Source organism: Mesoplodon mirus (genome assembly GCF_964341445.2).
Source record: "Mesoplodon mirus genome assembly, chromosome: 6".
Lineage (NCBI taxonomy): Eukaryota > Metazoa > Chordata > Mammalia > Artiodactyla > Ziphiidae > Mesoplodon > Mesoplodon mirus.
In genome coordinates this window covers 6,152,809-6,179,535 of record NC_138982.1, presented here as the reverse complement: position 1 = coordinate 6,179,535, position 26,727 = coordinate 6,152,809, and the positions used below count along the sequence as shown (strand labels likewise).

The following is a 26,727-nucleotide window of genomic DNA, read 5'->3' as shown; positions in this document are numbered from 1 at the left end:
GAGGGATGTGGGGAGTGCCCCACTTTTCTTTCCCGGAGTTGAACTGCCCAGCTTTCTGGATCCTGGATCCCCACCGGCCACCCGCGCTGTAAGCCTGTAAGTGGTCTCATTCCCTAATTACTCCAGCAAACGCAGGAGAATGTTTCCTCACCCTCAAGTGGCCGCTGAATGTGAGAAGTTCAAGGCGCTTGAAGGAATCCCGCAGGAACCGAAAAGTTGGAATCAATAAAACACCCCTCACCTCCACCGCCATCTCCTTTTCCTTCCTAGGGAAGGAAACTGGAGGTCTGAACTAGGCGGCGGCGGGCCGGGGACAACCTGGCCCTCCGACATCCCCGGCCCCGCCCCGCTGAGGGGGGAGGAGCGACAGCTACGGTGGATCCTCCCGCTGGCTTTGTGCGCGCTTGCAATCCAGCTGTCGCCGCCCCCACGAGCCCCTGCCCCCCGAGGGCGCACATTTCCGGGCCGCCCACCACCCGGATCGCACCGCGAGCCCAGATCTGCTCCCGCCCGCTCGGTCCCGGTCCGGCCCCAGTCGCCCCCTGAAATGCCGGTCGACTTTACCGGGTATTGGAAGATGCTGGCCAACGAGAATTTCGAGGAGTACCTGCGCGCGCTGGGTAAGCGCTGCCCGCCGCGCTCTGCCCGGGGCGCCCGGCCGGGCCGCTGGAGGTGGGATCCCGGCGCCCTCCCGAGCCGGCCGCCCACCCGCCTGCCTCCGCCGGCCCAGGCGCCGTCCTGAGCACCCCGACCGGGGAAGGGGCGTCTCCAGGGAGCCAGCAAGTGCGAATTGGAGGACGGGGGTTATTAGGGTTCATGGTGGTCAATGTCTGATGGTTGACTCTCGAAGTGGATAATTTCATTAGGAAAGCTGGGCTTGGTTGGCTAGCTTTAGTTTTCAAAAGGTTAGCATAAGGGTAGAAAACTTTGTTGTAAAAAAAAAAAAACAAAAATAAAAACAAAGAAAGAAAAGAAAGAAAGAAAAAGACACAGACCAGCTAGCTGCACGCAGAGGCCTTGCTAATCGAGCGAGGACCCCATGGTTTTCTTGGGGGAGGGTGCGGGAGAAGCGGGCTCCTAGGGCCTGCTACCTTGGCAACAGTTCTCTGAATTTTCCAGTCAACTCTCTGCTCCTTTCTGCCCCGGCACTCCCTACAGATGTCAATGTGGCCTTGCGCAAAATCGCCAACTTGCTGAAGCCAGACAAAGAGATCGTGCAGAACGGCGACCACATGATTATCCGAACGCTGAGCACTTTTAGGAACTACATCATGGACTTCCAGGTTGGGGAGGAGTTTGAGGAGGATCTGACGGGCATAGACGACCGCAAGTGCATGGTGAGGCTTTGCGTACACCTGGGCATCTGCTGCCCAGGGGTCCTGACCGAAGGCAGGGCTAGTTCATCTGAGTGGGGAGCAGGCGCCTTTGTGTTCTTAGGGACCCAAGATCTTCACACTCCCAGCCCCCAAGGTAGGCAGCTCTCGACTTACCAAGCATACCCTCCGAAATGAAAGCTGTGGTTTGTTGAGTCTCTACTGTGTCCCGGCATTGGTGCTTTATACACTTGCCTTCATCTAATCCTCATGACAACCTCTGAAGGAGGTCTCAGTACGCCCATTTTACAGATGAAGAAACAGTCTCAAAGAGACGAAGCAACATGCTCAGAGTAACACAGCTAGGGAGGGGCTGGGCAGGAATCCCAGGCAAATCTGTTGACTCTCTTCTCTGGATGAACTGTATGTAGGCTGGGGGAGGAAGGAGAGAAGGGAGGAAAGCAAGATGAAACGCAGGCAACCCTTCTGAAGTGTAAACTTCCTACAGGACCTAGCGTGAAGCCACTCTAGGCAGCAGGGGACACCGTGACTCTGCCTTCTGACCTGCCCCTCTTCATCCCCAAAGTGGGGTTTGACTCCTGGCCGTCCCCTTCCCTACCCTATCCTCCCCTACCCCCGAGCTTCCCTTGAAGCTTGCAGCCAGCAACCTACTCACTAGGTCAGTGCCACAGCAGCCCAGGCCAGAGGAGGCAACAGTGGGGGAAGGGAGTGAGCCGCCTGCCCCCAAGGGTGGGAAGCTGGTGACCCGGAGACCCCAATTAGCACCACCACAGCAGCCTCCGGAAGCCTCCATCAACATTCTTGGGGTCGCTGGGAGGTCAGGGTGCTCCCTGTCTCCCTTTCCCAGTCTTGGGTCCAGAGCTAGCTCACTCCCATCCCCAGGGAGCTGCTTTGCTTACGGATGAGCTTCCCCCCGACTCCTCTTCCCCTCCCCCTCCTACCCTTTACTGAGGGTCTGCTCCGTGCCCTGCACCGTGCCAGCTATTTTACACAACAGCCCACTGAGGGAGGGGTTAGTAATCCCATATTTTACAATGACTGAGGCTCCAGGAGGAGATTCCGGAGACTGGACTTTGAGGCCCACACTCCTGCTCGGGGCCAGGCTCCTCTGTGGCTAGCCTTTGCAGAAACCAGGTGTCTGAGGTTTGTCAGGACTGTGGTTGAAGGAGTGCCGGTGTCTGGGGATGCGGAACCCCAGGCCAGGATGACTCACCCCCCTACTTGTTGATTCATCTGAAGGGGATCTGAGCGAGTGTCTGAGTCTGCGCTTGGAATGGCGGCGGAGGAGGGGGTGGCCGCCAAGGAGGATGCTTGGAGAGGCCACTGCGGGGAGAAAACACTGCTGTTGGAGGGAAATGTCAGGTCGTTCCTGTAAAAGGCCCAAGGCCTCTTAATCCTCGGAGAGGCTCCCAGTGGGAAAGGAGACCTTCAGACAGGGCCTGCCTTGGTGAGAGGAGGGGGCCCAGCCTGTCGGACCACTGCGCAAGGTCTGGTCCCTGGCTCGCTGCCTGGAAATGCATGTAAGAACAATCCTTGTCCTCAGCCCACTCATGAGGTACTTACAGGGCACAGCAAACATCTCTATTTATTTTGGGTCACTGCCACTGCTGGAATGTGCTGGCTTGTACTTACTTGGCTAATTATCTTGGCTGTTTCATTCCCACCCTCATCCATTACTGTATGAAACATTTATTGATCATCTAACAATACTAGTTAATATAGGCAGACCTCGGAGGTATTGCAGGTTCAGCCCCAGACCCCCGGAATAAAATGAACATCACAATAAAGCAAGTCACACGAAGTTTTCTGTTTCCCAGTGCATATCAAACTTATGGTTACACTATACTGCGGTCTATTAAGTATGCAGTAGTATTCTGTGTAAACAACAGTGTATATACCTTAGTTTAAAACTACTTTAGGGGGCTTCCCTGCTGGCGCAGTGGTTGGGAGTCCGCCTGCCGATGCAGGGGACACGGGTTCGTGCCCCGGTCCGGGAAGATCCCACATGCCGCGGAGCGGCTGGGCCCGTGAGCCATGGCCGAGCCTGCGCATCCGGAGCCTGTGCTCCACACGGGAGAGGCCACAACAGTGAGAGGCCTGCGTACCGCAAAACAAACAAACAAACAAAAAAACAACAACAAAAAACTACTTTAGAGACTTCCCTGGCGGTCCAGTCGTTTATACCCCACACCTCTAAACCAGGGGGCATGGGTTCGAGCCCTGGTCGGGGAACTAAGATCTCACAGGTGGTGCGGCCAAAAAAAAAAAAAGAAAAACTACTTTATAGCTAAAAAATGCTCACCATCATCTGAGCCTGTGGCAAGTAGTAATCTTTTTGCAATAGTAATGTCAAAGATCACTGATCACAGATCACCGTAACAAATAGCGAAAAAGTTTGAAATACTGCGGAAATTACCAAAATGTGACACAGAGACCCAAAGTGAGCAAATGCTGTTGGGAAGATGGCACCAATAGACTTGCTTGATGAAAGTTGCCACAAACCTTTAATTTGTAAAAAACACAATATCTTTGAAGTACAATAAAACGAGGTATGCCTGTACTCTTCAAGTGCTGAAGTACCGTTCCCATTTTATTTTAACTCGGTGAATCTTCACAATGCTGGTTTCAACCCCAATTTACAGATAAGAAAACCAAGGCAGGATTTCTTATTGTGTGACCTTGGGAGGTTAAGAAAGTGGCAGAGGGAGGATTTGAATGTGGTCTGACCCAGCGGAACATGTCACAATCTCTGATGTCCAGGGACTCACAGTCTTTGTGGTGGAGACAGACACACACACAGTCAGAACACAGTGTGATCAGTGGTGACAAAGCGAAGCTCCAGAGGAGGGCATCTCAGAAGGAATTCTGGAGGTGGTGACTTCTCCACTTACTCGTAACAAAAAAGAGGTGGGGGGCTTCCCTGGTGACGCAGTGCTTGAGAGTCCGCCTGCCGATGCAGGGGACACGGGTTCATACCCCGGTCCGGGAAGATCCCACGTGCCGCGGAGCGGCTGGGCCCGTGAGCCATGGCCGCTGAGCCTGCGTGTCCGGAGCCTGTGCTCCGCAACGGGAGAGGCCACAACAGTGAGAGGCCCGCGTACTGCCAAAAAAAAAAAAAAAGAGGTGGAAGGGACGGGTTTGGACACAAAGGACGGGGTGGTGGGTGAACAGAGCAGGGAGCCCAGCAGCTGGGCAAACTCGATGACATTGTCTGAGGACTCGTGGTCCCCTTTGCTGTCCCAGGACTCGGGGCGGCCCCCTCCCAAGTATTATAGATGGCACGCGCTAACCGTGCTGTTGCCTGTTGGGTGGATGGACGGCCCTCTGCTCTGGCCTCCCCTTGGCCCTTGCACTGCAGAGAAGCCCTTCTCCCCTGCTGCCCAGCTGGAGGCGGGCCACAGGGAAGAGCACGGCTGGGGGAGAGCATAGGGTAATAGAAGGATGGCGACTGTCCAGCCTCGTGCTTGTGAATGAAGAGGGGCTGCCTGCAATAGGCCACGTGGCCAAGGCCTGGAGGGTCCTCGGGGACCCCCCTCGGGGGGTCCTGGGCAAGGTGGTTGCCAAAGAGAGCGCACCGCTACCGCGTCTGCTCCCCGTGCTCTGCAGCCACCAGCCGGAGCAGTGGCCGGAGGAAGCCGGCTCTCAGCATCAGGTTGGCCTCATTCTAACATGCACTTCCCAGCACATTACAAGGATCTCATTGCTCCCCTGTTCTGTTCATTCCTTTCTCGGTCTATAAGCATTTCGTGGCGCTCACTCTGTCTTTGCGGCCCTTGCGTTATTAAGATGAATCGCACAAGAGCCCCGCCCTCGTGCAGTTCGGTGTAGTGGGGGCGGCAGACCAAAGCAGTCAATCATACTGAGATGGTGTGTTGATGGGGAAGGACAGGCAGAGAAGGGCCCCCCGGGTCTGGGAGGTCAGGGGCTGTTCCCACAGGAAGTAGAGTCTGAGTAGTGGCTTGAAGGATAGGCAGGAAGTAGGCAAACAGAAAGGGGACGAGAGGAAGGCCAAGGCCAAGAGAACAGCACTTGGTAGGTGCTATTTCAGATCTATCCCACACCAGCCCTGGGCTCAGCCTGGGGACACAGAGGCAGCAAGGGTTCCTGGAGCACCCAGGCCAGTGGAGGAGACAGACACAGCCTCAGGCCATTACAGCCCAGTGCAGTGATGGAAGCACAGCAGGCTAGGAGGGCAGGGATGGGGGGGATGGGGGACAGGCAGTGGTCAGGGAGGGCTCCCGGGAGGAGGTGACGGCTGAGGGGGCCTTGAAGGACAAGTCAGAATTAGGGCGGATGTGGAGAACATTTCAGGCGAAGGGAACCACATGCACAAAGGCCCAGAGGTCAGAAAAGGCCTGGCTGGGAGGGGTTTCATCCGGGACAGAGGTGCAGTCTGCAAAGACTTCATGTGGCCAGAGCGCAGGGTGTGGCTGGGGAAGAGGGCAGTGCTGAGGACCCAGTGGGGAGCCTGGATGTGGCCCCGACAGGCCCCAGGGAGCCTTCTGGGAGAGGCGTGGTCAGGCTGCCGTCCTCCCCAAAGGGCCCAGAGGCTCAGAGAGGTCTGCTCCTGCCTCTTTCCATGGGAACCTTATCTGTCTTCTGGAACAGCAGCCAGAGGATGAAATCTGGCCTGCAGATGTGTTTTGTTTGGCTCACACAATGTTTGACAAATTTAAGAGCCAGCTGCCAATTTTGCCAAAGATGGTAAGATGTCATAGAAAAATCCATATTTCTGGCTATTTGTACCCCAGTAAAATCAAGACTGCTGAAAATGCTGGGTGCCCTTTTATTCCTGCACCCTGTGGATCCCCAGGACACTGTCGCAATTCCTTCTCTCAGGTGCGACCTTCTCCACTCTTCCACAGCCCTCCCCCAACCCTAGTAACTAAAGTCAAGGATCAAACAGCCATACGTCATTGTCTGCACCGTGTGTTCCTTAGAGCACCGGTTCCCGAAGCTGAGACCCGCGGCGGGGGCAGCAACAGCGTGAGAACTTGCTAGAAACACAGATTCTCCAGCCAGACCCCTGGTGGGTCAGAAACTCTGGGAGCGGGGCCAGCAATCTGGGCTTCAATAAGCCCACCAGGTGGTTCTGGTGCAACTAAACCTTGAGAACCACCGCTTTGGAGAAAAGAAGCCTCTCTGGACCTGTGTCTCTGTAAAAAGTGGAAAACACTCATGATATTTCTTAGGCCCTCAGGTGTAGAGGGCCACATGCTGGCTTAGTCCATCGCTGGACCCCTGTGGACGTGGCAGTCCATGCCCAGAACCACCTGAAATGGCTCTGCGGTCTCTCCCCAGGCTGGTGGGTGGAGGGGCTCAGATCTGTGTAGCCGGGATCACTCAGCTCCCATTTGCAGTCTTTTCTAGTCAGATCTTTACATGACCACAAGCAGCCAGGGCTGTGGTTCTGGTAGAAGTGCATCAAGACTGGACTCAGCCTTTCTCCACCGCCTTCTGCACGCCTTTATCCATTAAAATGAAATCTCAGGCCCAGTTTGAAACCAGTATTATTTATTGAATCTAGCAGATGCAGGCTTTGGCAGGGTGGGGACCTTCCAAAAAGGAGGTGCTCCTTCGCTTCAAATGCCGTTCCCCACGCCAGGGCCAGGGAGCCCTTCTGGCACAAGGAAGGATCGGGTTCCTGGTTCCCAGCTCCCCCGGCACAAGCAGCTTTTGTGGGAGAAGACAGCCTCGGCAGGAATCCCGGCCGGGAGCCTGGCTCTGCGTGGTGGTGGCAGAAGGGCCGTTTGTCATCCCTGTGGACACCAGGTCAGGTTTTCCCTGGGGGGAGGCAGCTTTGTTCACTCAGCAGCCAGCACCTCCTCCCAGGCTGAGGCCTTGCCTTCATCTCCAGCCTTGAACTCAGGATGACCCCTTCCACAGAGCCTGCCTTCCACTTCCAGCCCTCTGTTGCTTTCTTTGTTCTCACTGTAAAAGGAAAAAAATAATTCAAATGGCACAGGAGAAAGTGGACTGAAAAGGAAAGGACCCCTTCCCTTACTTGGCCATTCCCACCCCCCAGAGGTTATCACGGTTACTGTTTCTGGTGGATCTGTGCAGAAATCTTCCTCGAATATAGAAGCCATCCAGCCATGCAGTTATTGAGGAGGTGATTTGTCAATATTTCTATCTAAAGCCAAAAAAGAAAGAGGGAGAGACAGAGAGAGAAAGAAAGAAGAAAGGGAGGAAGGAAGGAAGGAAGGAAGAAAGAAAAAAAATCTACTTCTTAACACATTGTTTTCTCACTCGATATTTCTTAGGCATCTTTCCGTATCAGCACATACATGTTTCCTTCCCTTCCCTCCCTGACTTACTTTCCTCCATCCATCCATTCATCTAAGTATATATGGTAATACATGATATCTACCAAACTGCTGTCAATGCTTTGGTTTAAATTCTTTTGCCAGCTTTCTTCTGATCCTATTCTTGATTCGTTAAAGAGGTTTTTTTTTTTTTTTTGGTTCTTATTTTAAAAAACACGATGCCAAAGGCAGAATTCACTCCCTGGGCTGCAGAGCTGAGAATGCCATTGGATTTGGAAGTCTTCTGTAGAGCCGCCCCTGCTCAGATCAGGCCCCCAGCATTTGGCAGGGTCTTTTCCAGGAAGGAAACACGGAGTCTCTTTCATGTCTTAGCTAAAGTTCTTCGACCTTTGAAATCTGTGTCAGCCGCATACTTTTGAGGATTACAAAAGGAAGATTTAAAGCAACCCAAATAAAATTCACAAAGGAACTTTCAAGAATCACACTTGTTTGTTAGGTTTTGTTTTTTGTTAGGCAGGAACAAAGGAGTGCCATGCCTGTCCCAGATGATTTTAGCACTTTTTCTCTTTTGGTCCCCCCAGCAAATGCTGTTCAGTGAGTATCATTATGCCCATTTTACAGATGGGAATCTGAGGCTCCGAGTTGAACCTTTTCAGCCCAAGGTCATGCAGCCAGCTGGTGGTAGAGGAAGGGTTCTAACTAGTTTATTTATAAAGCTATTACACGGTCTCCTATGGAGCTCTGCTGAGGGCCAGCACCTCAGTCCCTTATCGTGAGGCTCATCGCAACCTGTAGGTGAGCACAGACAGTACTGACAAGGCTTGGGGGTGTGGAGAAGGAGTGCTGGTAGCAGAGTCAGACATCTGGTTTTGAATCCTCCTCTATTACTTAGTTAACAAAGTGACCTTAAATGACTGGACCCGCTGCCTCTGTTTTCACATCTGCAAAATGGGCATCACGATTGCTGCTTCACCTGGCTCACAGCAAATTCTGAGGACCATGGTGATAGCACAGAAGACAGGGCCTGGTGAAGCCACAATACTATGTGCAATAAGCAGGCAAAGCCTTTCTGATACCCTAGACTGCAGGCAAAGCGAGCTTCTGTTGGCCAGATGTTTACTGGAGGATTACAGCTGTTTGTTTTTCTGACCGACATTGCTCCCCTTATTTGGTGGTGGGAATGACCCCTACTTACCTGTGGGTTCTGGTGAAGCTGCAAATCCCAGTACATTGTGTCTCCTGGGATGAGCACCTTAAACCAGGGCCATGACAGTGTCCCGTGGCCTGTCCCATGATTGTGCGTTTGACCTGCACTGGGCCAGTCGTACGTTTCCTGCCACCCTCCATGGCTGCATGCAGAAATCCAACAGAAGGAAAAAATAAGATGAGGCTGGTAGCTAAACAGAAATGAGAGAGAGAGAGAGAGAAACCTCAGCATCGGAGGGTTGCTGGAACTCCTGACACTTAATGCCATTCTGAGACTTTTCGTCTGTACTTGAACCAGCAAATACATGCCCTTTCTTTCTCCTGAAACTATTTGAACTGGTTTCCTGTTGTTTGCACCTAAAAACATCCTATGACATACAGAGCCCACAGATCATAGGTTAAAAACCACGTAAGTAGTTAAAGCAGTAGTTCTCAGACTTGAACTTGCCCCACATCCAGAGTTTCTGATTCAGAAGGTCTAGAGTAGGGACCAAGAACTTTTCTAACAAGTTCCTGACTGATGCCGATGCCATGGATTCAAAGATCGTGCTTGTGATAACTACTAAGAAAGAGAACTGAGGAAGTGGGCTGGCCCATGCCCAGGTTCCAGTGATGTTCTCGTCATGATTCAGTGTAATAAGCCTGTGCTGGGGTTAAGGGTGCCCAGTTATGGGGGATGAATGAGAGTGGAGAGATGCAGTCCCCGTGGATGGAGTCTGCCTGGGGACACCAAACTTGCAGCAGCCCATGATGGTTCGCACCTGAGGGTCCGAGTAAGTGATACCAGTAGTGTGTGCAGCTGGACAAGCATGGGATACAGCAGAGCAACTGGGAGCCTTGGCTGTGAGATGAACCTGGATTTGAATCCTGGGTCCACTCTCCAACTGTGTTTCCTTGGGGAAGGTACTCTATCCCTCTGGACTTCAGTGTCCTCATTTGTAAAAAGGAACCAGAGGTAGTACCACTGATGGGATGTTGTGAAAATTAAATGTGGTGATGAATTATTTCAAATTTCTATTGCTATGTAACAAACCACTTCAAAACTTAAGTGCTCCGAAACTCCGAAACAATAACAGTTGTTTATTTTCTTCATGAATCTGCAGTTAGGGCAGGGCTCAAAGGGGATGACTTGTCCCTGCGGCATGCCATGTCCATGAGGCGTTGGAGGGTCCACTTTCCAGATGGCTCACTCATACTCTCTCTACTGGCTGCTTGAGCTTCCTCACAACATGGCAGCTGGGTCCCAAGAACGAGAGGGCCAAGAGAACAAGGCAGAGTGTATGACATTCTTATAATCTACTTAGCCTCTGAAGTCATATGGCAAGAATTTTGCCATACTCTGTTGGTTGAAGCAGTCACAAAGGCCCACCCATCTTCCCAAGGAAGGGGACATGGACTCCACATCTCAGTGGGGGAGCACGTCGGGTGGAAGATACTTTAGAAAAGGTCAGTGTGCTATATGCAAACTAAGCTGTGACCACAATTCCTGGTGTCTGGTGAGTACACAGTGGGAGTTGGAATATTATTCTCTGGCTGAAGTTTGCAGGTCTGTCAGGGCTGGGGTCTTGTTTCTGGCTGATCTCAAGTAGCAGCAGAGCCCACAAGGACTCTGTGGAGGTGGGAGAAGGTATGTGGTGCCTGGAGCTGGGTCTCTGCAGGCAGGGTGGGAACTCCACCTCCCTGGGCTGCCTGCCACCCAAGGCAGGCCCTGCATGGGAGGCTGGCGTGTGAGTTGAAGGGGAAAAGGATGGCCTCAGAGTATTGGAAGTGGTGCAGGGCTTCACCTTCAGCCCTGCACCCACCTCCAAAAGTACTTGATATATGTTATGTATTCAACCCTCCAACATTCCTAGCACAGAGGGGCTACTCTCCCATTTAACAGACAGGGACCTGAGGTCCTGCCAGGGTTGCACTCCCAGTTAGCTACAGCCCAGGGACTGAACTTCAGATCTCTCTGACTCCCAACTTTGTGTGGTTTACAGAACAGGCTGCCTTCTGCTGGTGTCCCTAAGTGCCCAGGAACCACAGGCCGTTAGAGTGACTGTGGGTTTTTGTTTTATTAATTAAATTATTTATTTATTTATTTATTTATTTATTTATCTGTGGTACGCGGGCCTCTCACTGTTGTGGCCTCTCCCGTTGCGGAGCACAGGCTCCGGACGCACAGGCTCAGCGGCCATGGCTCACGGGCCTAGCCGCTCCGCGGCATGTGGGATCTTCCCGGACCGGGGCACGATCCCGTGTCCCCTGCATCGGCAGGCGGACTCTCAACCACTGCGCCATCAGGGAAGACCTGTGACTGTGGGTTTTTAATTCCATAGACCACTAGGTAGCCATGAAAGTGATCGCTGTGAAGATAAGTGGAAAGCGTTTATGGGCAATCAGTCCACAAGTTCCATAGATTCTGCTTCTTAATATATCTCTCCCCTTTCCCCATCTTCTGAATATCTCTTGCCTGTAATAATAATAATTAATGTCTCTTATGCTTACTATGTGCCAGGCTTGGCGCTGCTGGCCGAGATCTGCGGCTTCCGGGCTGAGGGCAGCTGTTCCCGGCCCTCCTCTAAGCTCTTACTTGTCCACAGACCATCTCCCTCTGAGGCACGACCTGGCAGTCCGGCTGTGTCATAACTGGTTTAGTCCATGAACCAGACGGCCATCTTTGGAATCCTGTCTCTGCCGCTGACAAACTGGGTGGCATTAAGCAAGTTACTTCACCTCCCTGTGCCTCCACTTGTCTGTGAAATGGGAGTTATTATCAAGTAAGGGATCTACTTCACAAGCTACTTCACAATGAGGATTAGATGCAAGAAAGCCTGCAGCCAACTGCTCCATCAATATGAGCTGTGATTAGTAATTCTCTCACCTTGTAAACTGTGTGCTCCAGAAGACAAATTCTGCAGGTGGCGATGTGTGAAGGGACACCTGGCCATCCAGAGAAGAGTTACATGTGCAGAGGCTGGCCTGAAAGGGCACTTGCCTCTCCACCCTGATGGAGGACGGTGCAGGGCAGTGGGGTGGGCCACAAGGGGAAACCAGTGCTTCCTGAGAGTCCAGAGCTGCAACAGGTCCTTGCAACCCCTTGTTTCATTTCATCCTGATGGCTCTGTTCTGGGGCGGGACTCATTAACCCCGTTTTGCAGATGAAGAAATGGAGGCTCAAAAGGTAAATTGCTGGGGTCACCCAGCTAGAAAGAGGTGGGGATGGATTGGAGCTCAGGCTCGCCTCTATCCAAGGCCATCATCAGGTCCCTCCTGAACGCCCAGCTCAGTCAGGCAAGCTGCTGTCTGCTGGCCAGACGAGCCCCACAGCCTGCCAGGTTCAATGGCAAAGGCATCCATGGCAGCAAGATGTTCATGTGGGAGCAGTAGGCAGGACATGGGTTCAGAGTTGGGGAGAAGGGGGTTGAAACCATGACTCATGCTCTTCCTGGCATGATGACTAAGCACTCCAAGCCTCAGAAACTCGGGGCCAATGTCACTCCAATGGTTGACTTGTTTATATAAGACTAATCTATGGAAGAAGAAACATAGGCCTGGGATATTTTGTCATTTAAAAAAAGGTGTAAATTACAAGAGTACCCCTAGAATGTTTTCTGCCATTCATTCATTCTATTGATTCAACAAATGGTAATGTGCATTTTCTCTGCCATAGATTCTAAGGTAGGGGCTGGTATCCTACAGTGAATAAAAGGATTCCAGAGCCCAGAGAACTCTTGGTCAAGAGATCCTGACCTGCTCACTCTTCCCTGGTTACTGAGCTACCGTCTTTTATCTTCTGGGAACTGTTTGTTTCTGTTCGCCTTGAAAGATAAAAAATAGGGGCCAGAGGCTCTCGTGGAAGAGATGAGGCCTTGGGTGGGCTCTGCCCTTCTGAGCCCCTCTGAGCACCTTCTGGCAGGACGGCCCCTCCTTTATTCCACCCCCACTGCAGGTGAACCTGAGAATAGGCCGATTTCTTACACTTGCCCAAGTAGCAAAGCCAGCTCTGCCCGCCAGATAAGCAAATATTTGGATTTTCCATTGTACCCGGTTTGGCTGGTTGGAGCCACATAGATGTGAAGTGAGGAAGAAGAGATGCTGGTAACTTCTAGGGTTGGAGGTGCAGGATCACACTCCCTGGGGAGTATCATGCCATGCGAGTCCAGCCTGGCAAAGCCCATTTAGAAGCCTCACCCATGCAGCCCCTGACCTCCCTGCGTCTGTGCAGGCTGTTCCCTCTGCCTGGGATTCCCTCATTCCTCTTTTCCAGTTTCTACTTCTTCACCTAACTCTCTTGATGTTTTTTGGTGTCGGTTCCAGCATTACCTCCTCTGGGAAGCCTTCCCTGATGGACCTCTGTCTCTACTTCAGAGGCGGACGAGGTGCTTTCCCACTTCCAAAATCACCATCACCTGCCTCTACCCAGCACTTGCCGTTTTGCTGGAATTCTCTGTCTGCTTGTCTTCAATAGCCTGTGAGCTCTTGAGAACAGAATCCTCACCTTCCCTGCCTCTATTTCTAGCACACGAGGCTGGTCTGCAGGTGTGGAACCCGCATTTGCTGAATGATGCTTCCTTACACAGAGCCATGATGCAAAGTCTTACTGCTCATTCAAGGGTCAGCTTAGACCAGGGAACCGCAGAGCCCAGTAGCCAAGAGCATGGGCTGTAGAGTCAAACCTCATCTCTGTACTTCATGGCTGGGTGACCTTAAAGCCTCAGTCTCCACATCTGTAAAATGGGGAGAGGCATAACTGCTCCAGGAGGTTTAAAGAATCAACTTGATATGACCCACTCTTTAACACCCTGCCCAGCACATAGTGAGTATTAAATAGATGATTTTAGGGCGATGATGGTGATGGTCATAATGACAGTGCTGTTATTACTTATACCAGGAAGTACCCAGCACAGAACACACAGATGCTGTCGATGCCAGTTTACATGTGTGTCTTCCCTACAGCCTGAGCTGCCCCATGGCAGAGCTTGGGTCCAGCCCAGCCTTAGGGCCACCCTCAGTGCTGGGCCCCTGCAGTGACTGAGCCCAGTTCCACAGGATCCCTATGACCTTCTCCAGCCTCACTTCCCCCCCACCGCATCCAGAACCTTGACCTCATGGGGCCTTGAGCTCTCTCGCGGTTTGTTGTTTTAAAATTAAGCCTGGGCACTTTCTGGAATGTTTAAGGAATTTACAAAATTTCATGTCAAGATTAGTCTTAACATTTTATCATTTAGTTTGTCCCAAGAATTGTGTTATCATTTGCTGTTCGCTTCTTCATGGTGTTGGAATCACATTTGCCCATGCCCACGAAGGCCTGCTGTGGCTTTACTGGTCTGTCACTGTTGCTTCTAATGGCTTTTATGTGCCTAATTACTCGTTCGTGTTTTAAGGCCTTATTAATCTAGTTTTAATATGCTTACAGAATGAATCGGCTTTTCCCCCAAATGTGCTGATTTTAGGTCATTGCCATTCCCCTGGGAAAGGATCAGAGGCTCACCCAACCTGACCTCCCAGGCAGGGAAGCTCATGGACTCAGCCAGAAAGAACTGGGTTCAAATGATGGCTCAACCCCTAACCCCGAGGAGGCTTGGACTGGTTCCTTAACAAGCCTAATTTTGATTGGCTGTAAATCTTGAGGTGGAAAGCCCCCAGCACCATACCTGGAACTTGGCAGGTTCTCAGTTACCTTCCCGGCCCTTCCCACCCACCCACTTATTTCACAGGCACTGGAGGCTGAGAACCTTCTCGTTATTCCAGAAACCCTCAAAGGGTGAAGCACACTGTAACATCAAACTCCAAGAGGAATGGCCAGTTTGTATCTTTTAGCGATTCACTGCAGGCTTAGAAAGTGTCTAGTCACTGTCTGCTTTTTCCATTTTCCCCTTAAATTTAAAGAGCACAGGCTTGGGAGTCAGACCTGGGTCAGTCCTAGCTCTGCCCTTTGCCAGCAGAACCACCATGGACAAGACCTCCCCTCTGAGGACCTGGCTCTGGAACCACAGAGACAGTAAGGTCCAGTCCCAGCCCTCTGGGAAGCGGCTCTGTAAGCAGAGGGCTTCTCAGAGCTGGGCGGGTGAGTGGGGGGACCGCTGATCCATCTTGCCCCTGCTCATGAGAGTGGATGTTTGGGGCACATGGGAGCTTTAAGGAACGTCACAAATTCTTGGCAGCCAAGTTGAACCCTACTATTTGTGGTTCATGCCAGGTCACTGCCAAGAGATGGGTCCATTTAGTGGGAATGGTCTGTCACTCCCAGTATAGGTCACTCATACAGGGTGAGGGGCCTCGAGGCTTCCTTGGAGCCAGCTTCCCCAGGCTGCCTGCGGGAGCTGAGTTTTCTATGTCACCCCAGGGCCTGCTCGGGTTTCTAAGTGGTCAGGGGAGCTGGATAATGGCTTTTGAAGTGACAGTCCCCTGTCACAGTAATACAAAGCTGTCTTCACTCATCTTTTGATGCATGTATCTCCGGGAAAGCTGCTGACAAGACCAAAGTGTTGGAGGTTATTAGTTTTTAATAGAAAAGTGAGACCGGCTTTACTTTAGAACCATCTGCCCTGGGCACCAGCTCTTTTGCAGACTTCAGATGGTCTAGGTGGTGAGAATTACCATTGGGAGGGGAGTTGAAGGTGGCCATACTTTCCCCTTTTTCTTGGGTTTGTCTGGGCTTCGTTTCCAAGGTGGAGTTCCCAGAAGTGGGGTGCTGGGCAGCTCTGCCTATCCCCGTGGTTGGTACCATGCCCACCTCAACCCCCACTGGCACCTGCCTTCCTGTGTCACTTGAAAAGCACCAGGAACATCTTCTTGCCTGAAACTCCCCCACTAGACCCTGATTAAATGGATTAAGCAATGGTGAGTGTCCAAGCTGGGCGACTGAATTGAATGACCTCTTAAGGACCCTTTCAGATCTGCATTCACAGGGCAAGCTGAGCCTTGTCCCAGACTTTGCCTGGTGCGGCAAAGGTGGCTGCTCACCACAGAGGGAGGTCACAGAAGGGGTCCTCGTTATCAGAAGCTATGTTTTGTGTCACAAGAAAACAAGTGACCACTGTTTGCTACATCCCCCTCCCAACGTTCCTTCTTTTCCTTCTTTCCTCTCATTTGTTTGTAGGTGATCGTCCTCCCCCTGACTCCCCGCCCCCCTTTTCTGTTCTTAGGACAAATCTGATCCTCTGGGAAATGGCCGGTTTATTCCCACAGGGTACAAAGCTTAGAAAGAAAGACCCATGCCCACCACATGTGAACATGGAACAGCAAAGTGGGAGAACTAAATCGCATTTTCAGAGCCATCGTGGCTGTCAGTGGGGAGTCTCCAAATAGATCTTCTGCTTAAACAAAGACTAATTAAATTTTAGGGGAAGCGGACATCGCAGGGCTCCTGGGCACCCGGCTCAGTAGGCAGCCCCTGCAGGGTCTCTTCTTGGATCCAAGTCTCCCGGAAAAGAAGGAGCTTCTGAAACATTTAGCCATGGTGAATAGCTTGTCCATCACTTCTTCACAAATCTCCAACTTAAAAAAGAAAGGCTCTCGTTATTGTTCAGCTTCGACAGGCAAATCCCCCCATTATCTAAGCTCTGGACATCATGATTACCATGACCTCGGGCCCCCTGTGCCAGCCTTCTGCATTTTGTGTATATTTTCCCTCATCCTCCGCATACACTGGTAAAGCAGGTCCTGCAGTTATCCAAAGCCACGTAACAAACCTCCGCAAAATGTAATACGTTAAAACAACCACCACTTGCTCTCAGGATGCTGTAGGTTGATTCAGTGTCCACGGCTCCGTGTGACTGCGCTCAGCTAAAGGCTCGGTTGGGGCGACCAACAGACTGTCACAACCTCTGGCAGTGACTGCTTTCTCATCCTCTAGGGCTTAGCATGTGGGCTTTCCCTCTAGTAGAATAGCCTGCACTTCCTTGAAGCACAGCAGCTCGGTTCCAAGAGGGGAGGGTCCCGAGAGGCTGAGCCCCCAGCATACAAGGGCTTTTGAAGGCGCCTCCTACCTCACACTTGCTGCTGTCCTGTTGGCCAGAGCCGGTCACGCAGCCAAGGCCAGAATCAATGTGGGAGGAGCCTCACAAGGGCGTGAATGTCATGTGGCCCATTGGGAGCCCTGATGGAACAGTCTGCCATAGCAGGTACCATGAATCCCCCTTCTGTAGATGAGGCCACTGAGGCTCAGAGAGGTTTTGCCCAAGGTCATTCCACACAGTTAGGGACCGAGGACCCAGGTCTGTTGACTCCAAGGAACGTTCTATGCTGACAATACTGGGTCAGCCTGATACAGGGTGGGAGGGTGGCAGGGACCAGAAGCCCAGGGTAAATTACAGCTGAGCTTCCCAGAGGACAGCCCGGCAGACTCCCTGGCCCACTGGGGAGTGTTCCACCAGCAGATCAGAGCCATGGGGCTGTGTGAGGGCGGGGGCAGCATTGGGGGGCATGGAAAACATGCTCCAGGCCACAGTCCCAGTTACAGTCGGGCGCTAGGACCCTGTCTACCCCCCAGCCTCAGACCTGCCCCTCCTTCAGCACCAGCCTGCTTGTCGTTATTCACCCTGTTTGGGATGCCTTCCCACTTTAAAAAACTAGCTGTGTTTCCTCTGAGAATGAGGGGCCCTCCTGGGCACTGCAGCCCCTGTGCTTCCCCTGACGGCAGCACCTACCACACTGAGCCGTAACTGCCTGGCACGTCTCTGTCTGTCCGTCTCTGCGGTGATCTCTTAGCCCAGGGGCCTTCAGGACCCATCTCTGGCTCCCAGCACCCCACACCCAGCAATGGTTGGGCTGAATTGAAGTGTGTTCCTCCCGGGGGCTTCTCAGAGTCTGAGCATAATGCCCATGTTTTCTCTGCACCCCCCAAAACGTGAGCAGACGTCGGCTGGCTGTGTAGCCTGGCCTGGGAAACAAGGGGGCACTGAGTCACGCAAGGCCCATGTTCCAGCCCAAGTTGTTTTCCTCATTAGCTGGGTGACACTGAGAAAGTCACTTAACCTCTCTGAGCTCAGCCTCCTCTGTATATCCAATACAGACGAGAATAGTCTCTTTTCTGTCCAACTCACTCTGGGTCAAGAGTCAGCGGGAACTCGGGGCTTGAGAAAGTGCCTGCTCTGGACACTGCCATAGCATTTGTGCGTTAAGGATCCTTCTCTTTGAGGGTCTGAATTGTAGGGCTCCAAGAAGGGGTTCTCTACGCTCAAAGAGCCTTCCGCTCCCTGAATCCCTCGATCTGTCATGAAGCCTGAAATTGCACCATCCACCATTCTTTTGGTAAGGTATTTTTATTATCTATCTCCAAACGGTCCCTGTTAAAAGATGTCAAATGAATCAGAAAGTGTAACGTGTTAGCACAGGAGCAAAGCCTGCTTTACTGGGGTTTTTTAATTTTAATTTAGCTTTTTTTTTTTTGCGGTACGCGGGCCTCTCACTGCTGTGGCCTCTACCGTTGTGGAGCACAGACTCCGGACACGCAGGCTCAGCGGCCATGGCTCACAGGCCCAGCCGCTCCCCGGCATGTGGGATCTTCCCGGACCGGGGCACGAACCCGTGTCCCCTGCATCAGCAGGTGGACTCTCAACCACTGCGCCACCAGGGAAGCACCTAACCTGCTTTACTATTAATGAACATCTCTTTCGTGCTCATTCTCTGACATTGACGTTGGAAGGGAAGCAGGTGTGAGCCTTTTGGAGATCAAGGTGATGATCCTTATCAAAAGCCTTAAAAACATGCTCACTCTTTTTTTTTTTTTTTTTTTTTTTTTTTGCTGTACGCGGGCCTCTCACTGCTGTGGCCTCTCCCGTTGCCGAGCACAGGCTCCGGACGCGCAGGCTCAGCGGCCATGGCTCACGGGCCCAGCCACTCCGCGGCACGCGGGATCCTCCCGGACCGGGGCACGAACCCGTGTCCCCTGCATCAGCAGGCGGACTCTCAACCACTGCGCCACCAGGGAAGCCCCATGCTCACTCTTTCATGCGACAGTTTTTCCTCTGGAGATTATTCTAAAGAAACGCTGTGCTCAAAACTGTATACAAGGAAGTTTTCTTTGTAGTAGCACAGAATTATAAATAACCTAAAAGTCCAAGAATGGGTAATGGGCTAAATAAGTATGTATGTACAATGAAATACTACCAGGATTGTCCTCGTGGGCCTGTGACCAGTGCAGTCCCAGAGGCTTCTGTGCCCAGAAGGGCCCCTCACTTGGTTTAATGCTCTGCGGTCACCGTCTTAAAATTCTTAATCATTTTTTTAAAAGGAGCCCTCATTTTCATTTTGTGCTAGGTGGGCACTACAAATTACATAGCCATTTCCTAAATATTGTATAACAATTAAAATAATGCTTATGGAGAATACCTGTTGAAGTGGAAAATTGCTTTTATTAAGTGAAGAAACTAGGGTGCAAAACCATAAATGATGAAATACAAATTTTTAAAAAATAAAAATATAGGGCTTCCCTGGTGGCGCAGTGGTTGAGAGTCCGCCTGCCAATGCAGGGGACATGGGTTCGTGCCTCAGTCCGGGAGGATCCCACATGCCGTGGAGCGGCTGGGCCCGTGAGCCATGGCCGCTGAGCCTGCACATCCGGAGCCTGTGCTCCGCAACGGGAGAGGCCACAACAGTGAGAGGCCCGCGTACCGCAAAAAAATAATAATAATAAAAAATAAAAATATATGTGTGCGTGTGTGTATATACACACACGCACACATATAAAGACTGGACAGAAAAACACCAAAATCTAATTATCTCTGAAGAAGCAAGATTTTAGGTATTCTTGTTACTACTGTATTCTTTTTTGAGCATTTCTCGAGTTTTCCAGGACAGAGGGTATGAATATGCCCATAGACTCTAATATTTCCGGTAGAGACAGAAGTGTATCTATTGTAACTGAGCACCAGTGAGTCTCTCTTGGCCTCTGATAGTGTCTGGAGCCCTCAGTGTGCAGGGTAGACTTCTGGATAAACACATGAAGAGAAGCTCAGTTGATGAGGAGGCCAAGTGTTCTTACGAGCTCCCTGAAGTTGAGGACCGTCTGATTTCAGTCCCCACTTCCCTTCACAGTCTGGGCACGGGCCAGGCGCCCAGTGAATGGGCATCTTGTCTGTGGCTTGAGGTCGTTAGCGGCCTTTACCCTCGACCCACCTCGTCAGACATTCACTTCATTGTGTCCTGACTTGGAGGTGGGACCTTCTTTCTGGCTTGGGGCTGGACATGTGCCCCGAGTGATCTGCGTACCAGGGAGAGGAACCGCCCGCCCCCCACCAGGTCCTCCTGTGCCCCTCTCCCTCTGGGCTGCAGGAGCAGAGGGCAGATTGATGCCTGTGCAGAGCCGGGGGCTCACTGGCTCCACCTGTCCCCGTTGTGCCCGCCTCTCCTTGCAGACTTCATCCCAACAGTAGAGGGCGGTAGAGATCAACAAGCTCAGGCGTGAGACTGGGGGTTGGGGAGGAAGGGGGAGGTGGTGCTCCCTAGGGAGAGGCCCCCTCGCTCCACACCCATTTCCCAGATTCCTCTTTCTCTCCTAAATCTTTATCAGGCTCTAGCTGCCTGTCCTCTCAGCTGAGCATGGCAGGAACACAAGAATCCTAGAACCTTACCTCTGTAAAGCCAAGGCCTCTGAGTTCATGGCCTCTGACACCTCATATGACAGATGGGGGGGGGCGCCCAGAGAAGTGATGGACTTGCTCAGAGCCACACAGCGAAGGGGCAAATGGGGTTCTAACCTCTACAGGGGGAGGCAGGGCCCATGTGCATGGGAGGTGGGTAGCTGCGGACATGGGAGATGCCCACTGCACACAGGTCCCAGTCTAGACCGTGAGCTCCTGGACCATCTCCCCTCTAAATTCCAGCACTTGGAGCCCTGTATTGCTGGGTGGGTCCATGGGCACAGGCTGGGCCTCCTCCTGCCGTCTGTCTGCCCTTCAGCATGCCCAGTACTTGGCAGGGCACACGGGGCTCAGGGAAGATGTGAGCGCTCAAAGGTGGAGCCGGAGGCAACGGTGGAGGCCAGACCGGGCGGGCAGACCGGGGGCTTCCTCCTCTTTCCCCCAAGGTCCCCTGGAATGTGGAACCTGCCTGAGGAGTTTACTGAGCACACCCCGTGCTGTTCAGTCTCTGTGCCTTCGTCTGGTCATGGGCCGCAGAGAAGCTCTCTCTCCCAGCGCCTGCTTGTCTCTGCTTCCGCTTTGCTCTCCTGTCTTTCAAAGCCCAGCCTGGTGCCTTCTCCTCCCAGCGCCTCCCTTCCCTGAGTCTCATCTGGGCTCCCGCAGCCTCTGGTCTGTAACTCTGGTGACGCCGGGCACCTAGGGAGGCAGCGTAGTCCAGTGGGGAGGGGGACCTCCGAACATCACAGGTCCGTGTTCTGACCTGGCTCTGCCATTGACACCTGGGTGGACTTGGCAAGTCCCGTAGGCTGATCTGTAGAGCAGAGATGCTAGCCCGTGCTCCACGTGGACAGTCATGGGGATCCAGAGTCAGCGCCGAGAGTGCCTGGAAGAGCTGCCGTTTGTACCCGCAGATGGTGATGTATATCTAAGGTCATTCTCCAGGCAGTGAAAAGGTGTTTGAGGCAGGTGGGGGGCCTCTTTTTTGGTGTCCCAAGACCTTGCAAAGGTTGAAACAGTGAATGGATGAATGAATGAATGTCTGGGGATGAGCAGGATATTCTAAGAAGTCTACCTCTCACCACCGAGATGCAGGCCAGCAGCCCTCATGCACCCCCAAACCCCATGTGCGCTCAGTCCTCAGAAACCCCTCCTCCCTTCCCAGCCCCATTCTCAGCCTTCGCACCGACAGCTCCCGCCCCAGTGACTTTTTCTCCCCTAATTTTCCATTTAAATGAAATTTATGAAGGTTTCTGTGAATTTTAAAACCGATTTGCCTGCTTTAATAAGAGCACGTGATGGACGAGGAGCGTGAGGCTTCAGATTTTCCATCATGAAGTTGACGTGAGCGCACCCTGGATTCTCAAGGTTGGGGCTGCCGCTCCCCCAGCGCCCAGGGGCTGCTGGCTCCGGACTGACAGCTGTGGTTTTTGGCTCCGCAGACCACCGTGAGCTGGGACGGCGACAAGCTCGAGTGTGTGCAGAAGGGCGAGAAGGAGGGACGTGGCTGGACCCAGTGGATTGAGGGTGACGAGCTGCACCTGGTAGGTTCCGGGGGGTACGGGGGTAGGCAAGCCAAGCTGGGCCCCAGAGGCCCTGGGCATGTTGGGGTCTGGATGGACTTTGGAAGTATGCACCATGGGTGGACCTTGGTTCTGCTCTGAAGCGTCACTTCCAAGGCCCTGGGGAAGATGCTTGAGTGACTTTAAAAATTGAGCAATGTGTTTTCAAGGTCTAGGCTGACCCACTTGTCCGATCAGAGGGAGGAGGTGAGGAGATGCACGTGCTAAGCATGAGACGTGGAGCATTCTGTATCTCTTTCCATTGTCTCAGCAGCCCGATGGGCCAGGTACTGTTATGGTTCTTATTCTGGAGATGAGGGCACAGGGGCTCACATCGAAGTAACACAGCCAGAAGGTAGCAGAACTTACATTTGCTCCCAAACGATTCCTGTTGTCACCATGCCGAACTGTGGCTAGCCAGAACCAGGCGAGTTCTCTAAGCTTCTCAAGACATGATCTTGTTACCTGAAAATTGGGTTCCCCTCTTGGTGGGTGTGGAGCCAGAAGATACAACCAAGCCAGAGATCGGGAGAAGGAAGGGTTTTTTACTTGGATCAAGTGAGTAGAACAGCGGGGACCTTTCCCAAAGCTGTGTCTCCCTGAACAGCAAAATTGGGGAGGTTTTAAACTAAGGGCGCATGTGTATTCATGAAGGGGCTTGAGCAGAGGAGAATTCAGCATTGAAATGGGGCAAAGGTCAACAGAGTCCAAGCTTTAATTGATTGAAGTCACGAGGGTCAGGAAAGGTCCACATCATAATCCCATCCTCCACCTGGGTGGAGGCCTTAGTTCCCAAGGAGCTCAAAGATGGTGTTGTGTATTCCTTGAGGAGGAACTAAGCCTCTGTTTTATCACTGAACTGTGATAAACAAGTCACTGAACTTGACTGCTTTTCCTTGGCTCCTGCATGTCTTCACTTCCCTTAAGATCAGTAATTACTGAGACCTGTTCAAGGGCAAGCACCGTAGCCAGGCTTAGATCACAAAATGGCTTAGGCCAAAGATGGCTTCTTTATTGTCCGGGCACTCCCTACCCTATCTGCTTACAACCTCTACAATCTAGGTTGGAGGAGGAGAAGCCTTTCTCGGCTCAGGTGTGGGCCCCACTCACCCTGTCCTCCAGCCTGGGATCGCTCGTCAAAGCCACTTCTACTCTATCCATTGTCTGGAAAAAGCACATCCAAATCCAGAGTAGGGGCCTTAGCCTCTTGGGGGCTAAAAATAACACCTGCCCTCTGAGCAGAGACCTCCTGTCATTCCGTCTGCCACCTTGGAACTCCCCAGCTACTTCTGAGAAAGGAGCCTCGTCCAGGTGACCTGGGGTCTATTCTGACTCACCAGTTACTTTTGGGGAGGTGCCTTCCTTCCCTCAACCTCATCTGCAAAACGCCATCCTAGCACATAGTCAGGATCTGCAGGAGCTTTGGGAGATGTGAGCGCTGAGAGGAGACACATCATATTCAGAGGCAGCTTTGGCTCGTGTAGAGCCTGGGCTGCAATGCCTGACCTTGAGCCTTTCTCCCTCCTGAGCCTCTGTTTCCTCACCTGCAGAGCAATGAGTGTAGGTTATGTGATCTCCACTGGCCCTGTCAGCTCAACAGTTCTGTGGCTTTTTGCCAGAGGTTGCAAAGTGCGGGCCACAGGCCTCTTTTATTTGGCCATCCATGGGCTTCAAATTCCTTCAGCCAGTAATTTAAAGATTAGGAGATGTCACATAAATATTCAGATTTCTAGACTCCTACCAAAACAAACAAACAAACAAAAAGCTTCGCAGGTGTGGCGACACTGTGCGGTCATTCTTGCTGGCACCTCTCAGCAGGGGTTGTCCTGAAGGCAGAGCCTGGACTTTCTTAGCTGCATTTAGCGCTACCTGGGAGCTTTTAAAAATAGCAATTGCAGGACCTCACCCTCCGAGATACTGATACCCGTCTAGCCTAGAATCCAGGCATTTTTCAAACTCCCCAGTAACTCTAATATGCAGCTGAAGCTTGGAACCACCATGCTGGTTGGCAGCCCTGGTCTGCAGTGACCCCTTTGGGGGTTGAGCCTTGTGTCTGGCCCTGATTTCTTGCAGCCCTGCACACAGACTCTGACCTGGGCTCAGGCCTGACGTTCTTAAAGCCTTTGGCTTGTCGAGGGTAGTAGACGAGGGAGGCATCTGAGAGTCCTGTCAGTCAGCTCTGAGCCACATCTGTCTCCAGCCAGCTCTGTCTATAGGGCATAGCCAAGACCGATGTCCCCTGATCCAGTTCAACTGACTCGCCAAGGAATTGTCTAGTTCAGACCAACTCTTGGGGAAAAATAGCAGTCACGGAGTATTTTCCAAGTCCCTGCCCCTGGATCCGCTGAGCCCCAAGTGTGACCTTGCTTTGGCCAATAACAAGAATCTGTTTTTGTTTCAGGAGATGAGAGTGCAGGGTGTGGTCTGCAAGCAAGTATTCAAAAAGGTGAACTGAAGCCTGAACATGCCTTAGTCTCGAGGAATGAGTGGCATGGATGGGTGGGGGCCAGGGTCCCCCTCTCTGCTCAGCATGGGGCAGAGAGCCAGCCTGCATCTGTTAGCAGGGTCTGTCTCCTGGCTTTGTCTCTTTCCCTTTTCTTCAAACGAAGCCATCCCAGTAAAAGTGGTCTCTGCTCGATATCTCTATTTTGGAAAAGCTTTGAAACCCCACTGTGCTCACATTTTCTCTGAAGCCTTCTGAAGCTGGCTGCTCTTGACGCCAGCTCTGAGCAGAAGGGAGAGATTCAGCCACACGCCTGCAGATTTAGTCCTGATGTGACACCTGTACGGTCTCTCTCCAGGGCACAGGCTTGGGTCCCGGCTCTGTGGCCTGACATTCAGTCATCTGTGTTTTAAGTGCCTACCATATCATATGTCCAGTCAGGGCCAAGGTGTAGTGAGTGCCAGAAGCAGGCCAGGGTGCCCTCTACCTCAGAACTTAGAGCCTTGTTAAGGTCAGACCAACAGTGACTTCATGACTGCACTTACAAGTGTACAAGAGATGCTCCAAAAATTGTTTGTAAACGAAATGGAACTGGATAGACTTTTAAACTCAAAGCTAGAATGAGGTGAACATTAATGAAAGACAATTGCCAATTGGATTTAATTTCAGAGATGTCATGAATACACACCTCATCACCCCAAAACCATCCACACCCCATCTATGGGCTTATGTAAAGCCTTCCTCTTCACTGTTACAGATGAGGCATAACTTGCCAATCCCCCTGGAAGAAGCAAAGCAGCCTCGTGTTCTCACTAAAGTGTAAATGACTGCTAGCTGTGCCTTTGCATAAAGAAATGGGGACACTGAGTGAGGAGGTGGGACACCATGGGTAGGAAGAACCACTGGGAAAGGAAAGACTCACATTGAGGACCCTGAACACCAAACCTGCCCAGGCTGGGCCCTGCCCTTTGGGAAGAGCACTGGGTTAGGAGTCAGATGGGCTGGGATGGAATCCCAACACCACAGGGCTGCCACACCGCTCTGGACCTCACTTCTCTAGTCAGAAACTCGCAGTAATAATCCTGCTCCCTTCCTGCACAGATAGGTTCGCGAGGCTTGTCATGCATATAAAACTTGTAGACTGCCCAGTGCTAAATCAGTGGCTCTCAGACTTAGCTAAATCTTAGAACTACCTGGGGAGCTTTTAAAATTCCGTGTACCCAGGCCACTACCCAGGACCAATTACATCAGAATGTCTCGAGGTGGGACCCAAGCATCAGTTTTTTTTTCCAAGCTCCCCAGGTGATTCTAGTATGCCACTGGAGTTGAGAATCACTGCCCTAGACCAGTGTTTTTAACCTGGGGGTAATCCAGCCCCCGCCCAGGGGCATTTGGCAAAGTCTGGAGATATCCTTGATTTCACACCTTGGGCTGGGGGGTGGCGCTCCTGGCATCTAGTTGGGTAGCGGCCAGGGATGCAGCTAAATAGCCTCCAATGCCCAGGACAGCTCCCACAACAAAGAATTATCCAGCCCAGTATGTCAAGGTTGAGAAACCCTGCCCTAGAAGAAATAAGAAATGTTAAAATTTTTTGATTACCGAGGTCATTTCCCTAGCCTACACCAAGGAGATGAAAGCCCAGAATGGCCTAAGATCCTGGAGACCCCCTTCACGTTTGTGGCCTGGGTCTTTGTCCCTGAGGGTAGAGAACTCAAAGGCAAAGATTCTTGTAAAGACCGTTCGTTCATTCATCACACAAATGTTTAATGAAGGCCTATTGTGCGCCAGGCACTGACTGAACACCACACCTGTTGGGGATTCAGGCATCCCCATCCCATCCCAGGTACTGAGACCCCGTCAGACCTCCACTCCCGATACGTAACTGCCTCAACCCGACAGTTAGGTTCTGACGGGGGTCTCAGTGGTGTGGTCCTGCTGGTGTAGGTGTGCATGTGACGTAGGTGTCCTGACCCCACCCTTGGGAGCCTCTGGTACCCAGAGGAGACTCCTCACTCTGATTGAATAGCTTGAATACTAGGACCTATTTTAGTGGTCAGTGGGAGCCACAGGAGGTTTTTGAGCAGGAGAGTGGCATGATCCACCTTTCAGCAGAACTAATCTGGTGGCCGTTCTCTCCATAGTAAGAAAAGGTGCGGAGTCCAGTTGGAGTTTAGCACAGGGCGGTCACATTTAATTGAAATTCACTTCATATGAGATTAATCTTCCCAAAGAAGTACAGGTCAAGTGGGAGGGATGTTTCTTATTGTACATAAATCTATAACCAGGGAAGCAGACTTTAGGCTTTTAACCACTGCTTTCCGTTTTCTCAGCTCCATTTCCAATGGCTTG

At 52.0% G+C, this 26,727-nt stretch overlaps 1 protein-coding gene across 1 annotated transcript; it reads left to right on the top strand.

The window, feature by feature from the left end:
- Positions 1-426: 426 nt before the first annotated feature.
- RBP1 (retinol binding protein 1) lies at positions 427-24,557 on the top strand. Its single transcript, XM_082625777.1, has 4 exons — positions 427-620; positions 1,159-1,337; positions 21,816-21,917; positions 24,337-24,557. The coding sequence occupies exons 1-4, from the start codon at positions 548-550 to the stop codon at positions 24,388-24,390; spliced, it is 408 nt and encodes a 135-aa protein (XP_082481903.1). The 5' UTR covers positions 427-547; the 3' UTR covers positions 24,391-24,557.
- Positions 24,558-26,727: the final 2,170 nt, after the last annotated feature.

What these genes read in the sequence shown, in the direction of transcription:
- RBP1 (XM_082625777.1), top strand. Translation starts at nt 548, where the DNA reads ATGCCGGTCGACTTTACCGGGTATTGGAAGATGCTGGCCAACGAGAAT. An exon ending in TAGACGACCGCAAGTGCATG is followed by an intron (nt 1,338 to 21,815) that starts GTGAGGCTTTGC and finishes TTGGCTCCGCAG; the next exon opens with ACCACCGTGAGCTGGGACGG. An exon ending in AGGGTGACGAGCTGCACCTG is followed by an intron (nt 21,918 to 24,336) that starts GTAGGTTCCGGG and finishes TTTTTGTTTCAG; the next exon opens with GAGATGAGAGTGCAGGGTGT.